Below are 12,461 nucleotides of genomic sequence, written 5' to 3' on the forward strand. Positions count from 1 at the left end.
TCCGGGAAGATCCCACATGCCGCAGAGCGGCTGGGCCCGTGAGCCATGGCCGCTGAGCCTGCGCGTCCGGAGCCTGTGCTCCGCAACGGGAGAAGCCACAACAGTGAGAGGCCCGCGTACCAAAAAAAAAAAAACGAACAACGAAAAGAGTCATGTACCAAAATGTTCATCACAGCTCTATTTACAATAGCCAGGACATGGAAGCAACCTAAGTGTCCATCAACAGATGAATGGATAAAGAAGATGTGGCACATATATACACTGGAATACTACTCAGCCATAAAAAGAAATGAAATTGAGTTATTTGTAGTGAGGTGGATGGACCTAGAATCTGTCATATGGAGTGAAGTAAGTCATAAAGAGAAAAACAAATACCGTATGCAAACACATATATATGGAATCTAAAAAAAAAGATAAAAATGGTCATGAAGAACCTAGGGGCAAGATGGGAATAAAGACACAGACCTACTAGAGAATGGAGTTGAGGATACGGGGAGGGGGAAGGGTATGCTGGGACAAAGTGAGAGAGTGGCATGGACATATATACACTACCAAACGTTAAATAGATAGCTAGTGGGAAGCAGCCGCATGGCACAGGGAAACCGGCTCGGTTCTTTGTGGCTGTCTGGAGGGGTGGGATAGGGAGGGTGGGAGGGAGGGAGACAAAGAGGGAAGAGATATGGGAACATATATACTCCAATAAAGACGTTTAAAAAAAAAAGTTTTAGAGGCAAGTCTCTCATCTTTTCTTTGGCTAAGTCAAAATAATCAAGAAATATTTACTAAATACTGATTATTATGTAGACATATTAGGAAGACTGAAGAAGACATATAAGACATGGTCCTTAAAAAGTTTGGCAGTCAGCACAGACTTAGCGAACTTATGGTTACCACGGGAGAAGGGTTGGGGGAGGGAGAGATTGGGAGCTTGAGACACTGCTATAATTAAAATAGATAACCAACAAGGACCTACTGTATAGCACAGGGAACTCTGCTCAATATTCCGTAATAACCTAAATGGGAAAATAATTTGAAAAAGAATAGATACATATATATGTATAACTGAATCACTTTGTACACTTGAGACTAACACAACATTGTTAATCAACTATACTCCAACATAAAATTAAAATTAAAAAAAAAGTTTGGGAGTCAGGACACATATAGTAGAGTGATTAAGAACTTGACTCTTGAGTCATATAGAACTAGGTTCAAATCCTAGCTCACTGTTTAGCAGTTGTGTGTCTTTGGATAAGTCATTTACCCCCTCTCTCTGCTATCTCAGTTATAAGATGGGAATAATAATAATATCTACTTCATAGGACTGTTGTGATAACTAAATGAGGAAACATGTGAATTTTCAGCCCAATGCCTACAACATACTATTTTTTAATCACTGTAAACTATTACTACACAGGAATGAAAGTTAATGAATGAGGAATGTTTCAAATAATGTGAATGAATTTAAACAAAGGAAAATAAAAGTTTCACTACTGAAACCCTTTCCTGATTATTAAAACATTTTCCTGGTTGTCTTACACAGCTGTTTCCTCTATCTTCTACTATTATCACCCTCGCCATTATCCTTCTTTCTATTATAAAACCCAACAACTCCAATGGCCTTATTTACTAGAAATTAAATTCCCAAATTTATATTTCTAATCCTAACCTTTAAGTCATCTTTTCTCAAGCATATTGGAAATCTCCACTCAGATTTCTCAGAGTGATCTCAGACTCACCAACAAACAAAAGAACAACTAAAGTTGATTATATCATGCTCCCCAAAGCTGGTTCCTTCTCCTGACTTTTCTTACTTCAGTCATATCACCATTTTCTTAATCTCTCCAACACACAGTTTCAGAAATACTAATTCCTCCTCATCTCTCGCCCTTCATTTATAATTGATTAAGTCCTACAGATCCTTCTTCCATGTCTTCTCCATTTGTTCAGCTTCCCCCAAATTTCCTTCTATTTCATGCTGAACACCACTATGAAGAGTTACCTTCCTAATGCATCACCTCAATCAATTCCATAATCCTTTGCAGAAAAGCCTTCTCCTTCTTCTTGTAAATAAGTGAAGTTCTGATTCTTACCCAGTAGTCATGTTAATTGTGCTGCAATAACTTTATTGGTCTTATTTCCTACGATTCTTTTATAGGAATAGTAGCACCCTTTATTGAACTCAGTGTTTTCAGAAAATGCATTATAGTTCCACTGATTACCCCCAACTTTCTTTAGCACCCAGTCTGAAGTAATTCTCCTCTATACTCATATAGAGAAATCAGTATTTGTACAATACATAAGACAATTTACATTTAAGTCTTGTTACTTGTATCCAGCTCTGATCACATTAGTTTTTAAACTTTTAAATGTTACACCATAAGCTAGTACTTGAAGGCAAAGTACCCTACTTTACAGACCATTCTATCTCCTATTATACCAGAAGAATGCATTATACATTCTTAGAGATACATCTAAAAAATGAATCTTATGGACCAGCCTATTACTTCAACCTCTCCTTGTAGTACCATTTCAAAGAGAAAGAGTGAAGTCTTCTGATGAGTCAGTGGTGAGAAGAAAGGTCCCTGTTCCAATACAGCATGAGCAACAAGGTCTCCTTGACCTAAAAGGTTTTCTTTCACATGAAAGAGGTATTTCATAGGAAAAGGCAGAGGGAGCAGAGTAACAAGCCCATTAGAAATGCATTCAAATGAAGTCTTATATAGAGCAGTGTTTGTTTTATTTTAAAACTGTTAATTTGGCCAATGGAAACATTTAAAACACTGCATATCTCAAGTTTCCAAAACCTTGTTTTGGCATTACTTCATTTTTTAATATACCAGATTAAAAAAACAGGAATAACTTGAGACTTCTGACCTTTATAATCTTGCACAGAATATCTCAGAGATATAACTTTCAAATAGGTGAGAACTCTGAGAACAGTGAGTATATCTTTTACTTTTAGCCTATTAGGTATTTAATAATTCATTATCTAATATATTAGTCCATTTCTAAATAACAGCTTTAACGCAAAGTGAATTCACTGTATTCCTGATTTCTTCTGCATATTTCACTTGAATGTGAAATGTGTAAAAAGAGTGCTTTGTAGTTATCACATAAAAATTTTCATCTTCATCCTTTCTACTAACCCTTTCCAGATAGTCCAGATTTAAAGCTTCTTTACTAGAACCACTTCCCATTCCATCTGAACCCATCATGCAATCACTTGAAAAGATCAGTGGTCTAGGATCTCAGGCTTTGGCCAAATCAGTTTTGTCTTCTGTAAAGTCATTTTCATTAACATCTTATTACAAATTTGATTACATAATAATGGAGTTACAAATGAAAAGTCATAATGTTTGATATTATAAGCACGGCTAAAGATTAAAATGATTTTGCTTCAGAAATGTAGAGTTTATGACAAGGATCTCAATTAAATATTAATGAACCATTAACTGTACTATTTGGAACACAACCATATTTCCACAATTTGGGCATTTTCCTTCAGATATGCACTCAACAGTCACATTCATAAGCTAAAGCTGAGCTAAGAGCTCTATAGTTAAGTCAATATCAAAATATTTGAGTCATTTGGGTAAGATTACTTAAAAAGGCAGTGTTTATTCACTTATGATTTCACTTAAGATGGAGGGTATTAAGCTGGTATAAGCAGGAAAAAATGCTTAGAGAACAAAAATAAGAGCATGATAAACTAACATTCTCACCAAATTATTGGTCCATAAATATTTGAAGAAACCAGTAGTTGTTTATATAAATAAAACATCAATAACGTGCTAAAAAAGAGTCAGAAAGTTAACAAAGTAAATATAAAAGGTTAGGCTATTTGCATTAGAAAATAAAGTCCCTGTTGGATTCTACTTTCTTCAAGTATTATAAAAATATACAAATTTTTACAAATACCAGAACAATCATTTGAATTAATTAATATGAAAGTTACTAAGGCAATTATCCCAAATTAAATCCTAGGGGCTTAAAGAACAGTTGATAAAACTAAACTGTAACCATTTAATGTTTTAAAAATGCCGTGTGTGAATTAGTCTGTTATAATTATGAAAAAGGTGAAAGCACATCTTCAGCTTGTAAAATATTCTCCAGGCTTTCTGTTTCTTAAAGTAATCACAAATACAGCAATTTTGATCTTAGAAAGGAACATCGATAGCTAGTGAATGAGTTTCTTCAGTTCTTTAAGGACCAACTGTCTTAGGAGACAATAACATTTTCTTTTCTTAGAAAGAAATATCAGCTTCCAATGCAACTGTGTAAAAGCTGATATGGAATATTTGATGGAGTTAGAGAAAAGAGGAAAATAGCAGACAACACAAAAGCACAGACCAGTAATAAATATTCCTCCTGGAATTCATACCAACTTGACTATATGGCCAAAAATTACCCACAAAAACAGATTTAAGAGAGTACTCACCACTGAATTACTTCTGTGATTTGAGCTTCCCAATGTGCAACGGATTCCTTCTTGTCTGCTAGATCTTTTACCTCTTCTTCTAACTGCTGGTTGCATGTACTTAAGTTCTCATACAAAGTGGTAAGCTGAAAGGCAGTTTTAAGGTACTTAAAGACGTGTGACTTTTAGGAACAGGAATTCAAGGTGTTCACATGCCTCTTGTTAAATCTGATAACTCAAAAATGCTTGTCTTTCTGATTTCCTATTATGATGCACCCTCTGGCCACTGAATGTGGAAACATCAAGTACTCTGAATTCTCCTTCTGCCCTTGCTTTTCCCATTCTCCCCATATTGAATTGGTTCCATCTGTGAACATTCTCCATTTGCCTGAAGAACTCCCCAGTTCTGTTGGTAACAGCATCTCTCATTTTTTTGTCCAAAAATATCTCTATGTCATCCTCTTTTTAAAAAAACTTATAATTTCAAGCATATACAAAAATGAACAGAAGAGTATAAGTGAATTCCCATGAGCCCACCATCACTAACTTCAACAATTATCACCTCAATGTCAACCTTATTTCATTTGTACTCCTGTCTTCTTACCCTTTCCTCCGGTATTATTCTGCAGCAAATACCAGACATCATATAATTTTATCCATATATATTTCTGTGTATATCCCTAGAAAATAAGGCTCCCTTTTTACGTATAACCACAATATCATTATCATATTTAAACAAATTTAACAAGTTTCCTTACATTATCACATAGCTAGTAATTGTTTAAATTTCCACTTGTTTCAAAACATCAAAAGACTTAACAGTCTGTTAAATTGAATCATACCAACAAGTAAACGTAACTTAATGGTTGCTCTATCTTTTAAGTCTTTTTTACTTATGGGCTCCAGATTACTCCATTTGGGCTGCGGTAGTGGAATATCACAGTCTGAGTGGCTTAAAGAAACATTTATTTCTGATAGTTCTGGACGCTGCCAAGTCCAAGATCAAGGCACCAGCAGATTCAGTGTCTGGCAAGGGCCCACTTCCTGGTTTACAGATGGTTGTGGGATGAGGGAGCTCTGTGGGGTCTCTTTTATAAGAGCACTAAGCTTATTCATGAAGGCTCTACCTTCATGACCTAATCATCTCCCAAAGGCTATACCTCCAAATAGTACTAGGTGTCAACATCTGAATTTTGGAGGGACACAAACATTTAGTACATAGCAGTTCCCCTCCAACACTTTAATTTTTCTTGTAATTTATTTGTTGAAGAAAGTAGGTTGTTTGTCCTGCAGAGTTCTCTACAGTCTGAATTTTTGCCTTCATCTTTGAAAGACACTTTTTGCTGTATCTAATTTTCTAGATTGGCAGTTATTTTCCTTTCTATTCCTTTTTATTATTTATAGATGTCATTCCTTTTTATCCTGGGTTCCATTTTTTTCTGTTGTAAAGACAGCTTTAAGTTTAGCTTTTGCTCCTTCGAATACAATGTGTCTTTCTTCTCTGGCTGCTTCTAGGATTTTCTTTGGTTGGTTGGTTTTTAGCAATTTTTCTATAATGTGCCTAAGGGATTTAATTTCTATTTATCACTTTTAGGGTTTGTGGCATTTCTTGAATTTGTGTCTAAATACTTCTCAGAGGTTTTGGAAAATTATGGGCCATTAACTCTGCAAATATTGCTTCTACCACAGTCTCTCTCCTCTCCTTCTGGGAAAGCAAATATTTGTATGTCATCTTTTCATCACGTCCCCTATGTCTCACATCCACTTTTATGTATTTCTGTCCTTTTTTCTTAATATATCTTTTAAAATTTATTATTTATTTATTTTTGGCTGCGTCTGGTCTTAGTCGCGGTGCACGGGATCTTTGTTGTGGTGCATGGGCTCTCTAGTTGTGGCATGCAGGTTTTCTCTTCTCTCGTTGTGGCACGTAGGCTCCAGGGCACATGGGCTCTGTAGCTGTGGTGTGCGGGTTCCAGAGCACATGGGCTCTGTAGTTTGTGGCACATGGGCTCTAGTTGAGGCATGCAAGTAGTTGTGGCATGCAGGCTTAGTTGCCCCATGACATGTGGGATCTTAGTTCCCTGACCAGGGGTCGAACCAGCATCCCCTGCATTGTAAGGTGGATTCTTTACCACTGGACCACCAGGGAAGTCCCTGTATTTCTGTCCTTTTAAATCTATATCCAGACTTCAGTATGGGAAGTTTTTTATTTACCCCTTCCTTTCTTTGGTTCTTTCCAATCTACTGTTAAAATTTTCTGTTGGGATTTTTCATTTATTTTATTTTTCACTTCTAAAGATTTACTTGACTGTTTTGTATAGATTCCAGTTGCCTGCTGAAATTCTTCATCATGTTTATCTTCTTGAATATATCATAGTTATTTTAAAGTTCAATTAAGAAAATTCCAATACTCAGAACTGTGTGGGTCTGTTTATACTGACTGCCTGGTTTTCTTCTCATTTATTTTTTCTTACTTTGTTTTTGCTATTATACTTTTATATCTTGGTTTTCTTTGGTTGTATCTGTTGGTATGCATTGTAATTTCTTACTGCATGCCACATATAGTGTATGAAAATTTTAGAGATAATTTGAGGCTCTATATAATATCTTCCTCCAGAGACTGCTTACTTTTACTTCTGGTAGGCAATTAGACAGATCATGGATTCAGTTACTTAGAGGCCGGGTTTCAGTCACTGAGAGGGCTCGTCTCTCTTTGGTTCACCCTTATTTCTAAAATGTAGCCTTTTCGATGAGTTCAATTGAAAGCTTGAATTGATTACCAAGGATCCTGCACCTTGGTGGGCATTGATATTCAGTTTTTCTCTCTAAACTTGTGATACTGTGGAATACTGTGCTCAACTTCCTGGATTCTCTGCTACAGCTTTCATATCTGCAAATGCCTCAAGAGGAAAACTGGCACTGAATGCTGGGCTCATCTCTCTGTACTACTCCTTTCTAAAGGATCTGGGTCAGTAAAGTCTCAGCTGTCTTCTTATCTCTCCAGTGCCTTCCTGCAGATGAATACTTCCAGGCAGTATTGCTACAGTATTAAAAACATTTTTTTTAAAAGTCCAGCTTTATAGCTCTTCTTGGTGAGGTGGTAGGTATGATGTAAGCTAATCTGTCACAGAAGCAAAAATTCTTGTTTATTTAGTTTTTAAAAGTTCATGATAAGATATTTGCATACAATTTTTATTTCATGGCTTCATTTTTCTGATAAATGGTCTCAATATGCCATTAGTTATTACTATTCCTTTCTTCCTTTCTGATATATTTGTAGAGATATTGTGTTAGTTTTCTTTCTGATTACTCAGCTTGAAGGAGACGAATTTTTCCTACAAGAATTATTTATAGGTTTGTGAAGATGAGGGGCCATGTGATGGTTAAATTTATGAGTCAACTTGATTGGGTCATAGGGTGCCTAGACATTTGGTCAAACATTCTGGTTGTGTCTTTGAAGGTGTCTCTGGGTGAGATTAACATTTGAATTGATTGACTGAATAAAGCAGACTACCTTCCTAATGTGGATGGTTCCCATTCAATCAGTTGAAGGCCTGAATAGAAAAAAAGGCTGACCCTAGTAAGAGGGAACTCCTGCCTGACTTGCTTTCAAGCTGGGACACTGGATTCTGTCCTTGGTCTCTTACTGAAACAGTGGCTCTTCCTGGGTCTGACATAAGAAACTATTGCTATGATTTACATCAGAGAATGTTTTGCCTATGTTCTCTTCTAGGAGATTTATGGTACTATGTCTTAATATTTAAGTCTTCAAGCCATTCTGAGTTTATTTTTGTGTATGGTGTGAGGGAGTGTTTTAACTTCATTGTTTTATATGCAGCTATCCAGCTCTCCCAACCCTACTTGCTGAAGAGACTGTCTTTTCTCCATTGTATATTCTTGCCTCCTTTGTTGAAGATTAATTGACCATAGGTGTGTGGGTTTATTTCTGGCCTCTCTGTTCTGTTCCACTGATCCATATGTCTGTTTTTGTCAGCCAATACCAAGCTGTTTTGATTACTGTAGTTTTGTAGTATTGTCTGAAGTCTGGGAGGATTATGTCTCCAGCTTTGTTCTTTTTCCTCAGGATTGCTTTGGCAATTCTGTTTTATGTTTTTTGTTGTGGTTCCATATAAATTTTAGGAATATTTGTTCTAGTTCTGTAAAAAATGACATGGGTAATTTGACAGAGATCACATTAAATCTGTAGACTGTTTTGGGTAGTATGGCCATTTTAACAATATTAATTCTTCCAATCTAAGAGCATGGGATATCTTTCCATTTCTTTGAATCATTTTCAATTTCCTTTATCAATGTTTTATAGTTCTTAGCATATAAGTCTGTCACCTCCTTGGTCAGGTTTATTCCTAAATTTGTTTGTATTTTTATTGATGCGATTTTAAAAGGGATTGTCTTTTCACTTTCCCTGTCTGAGATTTCATTGTTAGTGTAAAGAAATGTAACTGATTTCTGCATGTTAATCTTGTATACTGCTACCTTGCTGAATTCATTTACTGGTTCTAGTAGTTTCTGTGTGGAGTCTTTAGGGTTTCCTATATATGGTATCATGTCATCTGCATACAATGACAACTTTACCTCTTCCCTTCCAATTTGGATACCTTTTATTTCTTTTTCTTGTCTTACTGCTGTGGCTAGGATTTCTAATACTATGTTGAACAGAAGTGGTAAGAGTGGGCATCCTTGTCTTGTTCCAGATTTTAGCAGAAAGGCTTTCAGCTTTTCACCTTTGAGTATTATGTTGGCTATGGGTTTGCCATAAATAGCTTTTATATGCTGAGGTATGTTCCCTCTATACCCACTTTGGAAAGAGTTTTTATCATGAATGGATGTTGAGTTTTATCAAATGCTTTTTCTGCATCTATTGAGATGATCATGTAATTTTTGTCTTTTCTTATGTTGATGTGGTTTATCACACTGACTGATTTGCATATGTTGAACCATCCATGTAACCCTGGGATGAATCCAGCTTGATCATGGTGTATGATCCTTTTTATGGTTGTTGGATTCGGTTTCCTAATATTTTGTTGAGGATTTTTGCATCTATATTTATCAAAGATATTGGCTTGGAATTTTCTCTGCCAATAAACTGGACAAACTAGAAGAAATGTACAAGTTTTGCCAACTCCCTAATCTAAGTTCATCTGGAATTCTCCTAATGACCCAGGTTTTTTGTGGTGTGTGTGTACTTCCATGGGAGATAGGCAGTTTTAGCACAAGTCACAATGCAAAGCTTCATTTCTTCCCCTCTGCCAAAAGACAAATTACTTTATGCATTCCCCATTTAATCCTATCCTCAACCTCATTGTCTTCTTAGAAAGAAAATGGGTCAGAGAACCTGTCACTACCAACGCACATCGTTATCTGCCTATGGAGAACAAGGAACTTATGTTTTGAACTCCAGGGTGTGCTATTTACCTCTAAAAATGTATTTTACCAGCTATTTTCTTTTTATAGGTTTATTAAGGTATAATTTACATACTATAAAATTCACTCATTATAACACTTATGGTTTGATGATTTTTAGTAAATTTAAACATTTGTGCAATAATCACCACAATCTGGTTTGGGAACACTTCCAATACCTGAGAAATTTCCCTCAAGCTGGTTTGCAGTCAATCCTGGCTTCCACCATGAGTTCTAGGCATCACTGATCTATTTTCTGTGTCTATAGTTTTGCCTTTTCTAGAAACGTAATATGAATGAAATCATACAATATATAGTTTTTTGTATCAGGCTTTTTTCACTTATCGTATTATTGAGGTTCAACCACAGTGTTGCACATATCAGAAACTAACTCCTTTTTATAGCTGGGTAGTATTCTATTACATGGATATTAGTACACTTTATTTATCCGTTCACTACTTGATGAACATGTGCACTGTTTCCGGTTATTTGCTATTATGAATAATGATGCTATGAACATTCATATACAAGTTTCTAAAGGGACTATGTTTTCAATTCTTCTGGATAAATATCTAGGAGAATTTCCGAGTTATAGGCTAAGTGTATGCTTAACTTTTTGAGAAATTTCAAAACTGTTTTCTGAAGTAGTTATACCATCTTGCACTTCTACAAGCAGTGTAGGAGTTTCAGTTCCTCCATATCCTTGCCAACAGCTGGTATGGTCACTGACTGATTAACCCTTGAGCCTGTGCAACAATATGTTACTATGGTTTAACTTACATTGTTCCTAATGACTAATGATAGTGAACATCTTTTCACGTGCTTATTTGTTATTCATATATCTTCTTTCATGAAATGTCTTTTCAACTTTCCCCCAGTTTTTTTCCACTGGGTTGTTTGTATTATTTCTTATTATTGAGTTTTAAGAGTTCTTTATACATTCCAAATATGTCTTTTATCAGATAAATTATTTGAAAATCTTTTCTCTTCATCTATATATGTCTTTTCATTTTCTTAATGTTGTCTTTAAATTTTGATGAGGTCCAATTTATAATTATTTTTCTCTCAAGGGTTGTGCTTTGTGTCATATCTACAAAATCTTTGACTAACGCCAAATCACAAAGATTTTCTCCTATGCTTACCTCATATTTCAGTTTATGATCCACTTTGAATTAATTGTGTATGTTATGAGGTAAGGATCTAAGTTAATTTTTTACACATAGATATCCAATTATTCCAGCACCATTTGTTGAAAAGATTGTCTTTTTCCCATTGAATTGCCTTGGTACTTTTGCTGCAAATCAATCAACAATAAATATGACGTCTTATTTTTGGACTCTCTACTCTGTTCCATTATGCCAATGTTACCATCTTTTGATTACTATAGATTTACAGTAAGTTTCGAAATTCTGTACTGTAAATCCTCCAACTTCTGTACCCCTCGCCTCCCTGCCCCGCGCCAAATATTTTTGCTATTGTAGATCTTCTGTATTCCCATATAAATTTAAGGATAGGCTTGCCAGTTCTAACAAAAAAGCCTACCAAAATTTTGATAGTGATTTCCCCAAATCCATAGATCTATTAGGAGAGAACTGCAGTCCTAACAATATGCAGTATATCTCTCCATTTGTTTAGATATTCCTTAATTTATCTCAGTAATGTTTTGTAGTTGTCTTCCTTTGGTTAACTCTGGGAGCTCTGAAATGTCTGTTTTCAACAACTGTGTCCACTCTGAAACTTTTTTTTTCTTGAGCGGATTCATCAATCTCTTCATGTTAGCATAGCCAGAAGTCTACCAGCTATTTTGGAGAATGATTTTTGCAGATGCAGTGTCTTCACTAATTCCTACAACACATCCTTTTCTGATCACCATTGCTTTTGACTTACAATCTGTGATTGGGGTTTCAGTTGGAGATTTGCAAGAAGAGGCGGAAATACAAATTTTTGCAGTCATGTTACAGTAGTTAAAAGGAGTCTTAAATAGATGTGTTTAGTATTTGTCAGGAAAAGTTAATCTTTTCATTCTTACTGAATTAAAGCACAGGGGCTCTGGAGCCAGACTACCTGTGTTCCAATCCCATCCTGCCACTCCCTAGTTTTGAGATTACAAGAGTAGCTTAATCTCCCTTTGCCTCAATTTCCTCATCTGTAAAATGGTAGGAACAATAGGGTATACCTCACAGAGTTATTGTGAGAATTATATGGTTTATATAAAGTAACTCAGGAGAGGGCCTGCACAAAGTAAATTCTACCTAAGTATTACTTCATTTTGCATGTTTGGGAATGAGAAGGTTTTACTATTTGTAAATTGACATATCTGGCTTATGATAATTATAAGACTACACAGGAATATGGAAAAATGCTCATGTTTTAAATGAAACGGCAGATTAGAAAATAAAATGTACATATGACTGAAATTATGTAATAATACATATACAACAAAACCTGGAAAGGAACATATAAAAGTAAAATAGTTGTTTCATGTTAATGAAATCATAGGTAACTTTTATGTTGAATATTTTCCACATTTTGTGTAATTTTGCTTTTATGTAAAATAATTATTTAAAAACAAGATACAAATGATAATATTTTCTTACTGGAAACCATTTACTTCCACTCC

The 12,461-nt window shown here is 35.3% G+C and overlaps 1 protein-coding gene across 3 annotated transcripts in view; it reads right to left on the bottom strand.

Annotated features, from left to right (window-relative positions):
• CDC42BPA (CDC42 binding protein kinase alpha) overlaps positions 1 to 12,461 on the bottom strand; it is a 270,792-nt gene that overhangs the window by 72,608 nt on the left and 185,723 nt on the right. For all 3 annotated transcript variants that reach the window (XM_007464175.1, XM_007464176.1, XM_007464177.1), the window contains exon 16: positions 4,442 to 4,566. In XM_007464175.1, coding sequence (XP_007464237.1) covers positions 4,442 to 4,566 — 125 coding nt within the window. The remainder of the gene's footprint in view (positions 1 to 4,441; positions 4,567 to 12,461) is intronic.

Source organism: Lipotes vexillifer, unplaced genomic scaffold (assembly GCF_000442215.2).
Source record: "Lipotes vexillifer unplaced genomic scaffold, Lipotes_vexillifer_v1.1 scaffold64, whole genome shotgun sequence".
Lineage (NCBI taxonomy): Eukaryota > Metazoa > Chordata > Mammalia > Artiodactyla > Lipotidae > Lipotes > Lipotes vexillifer.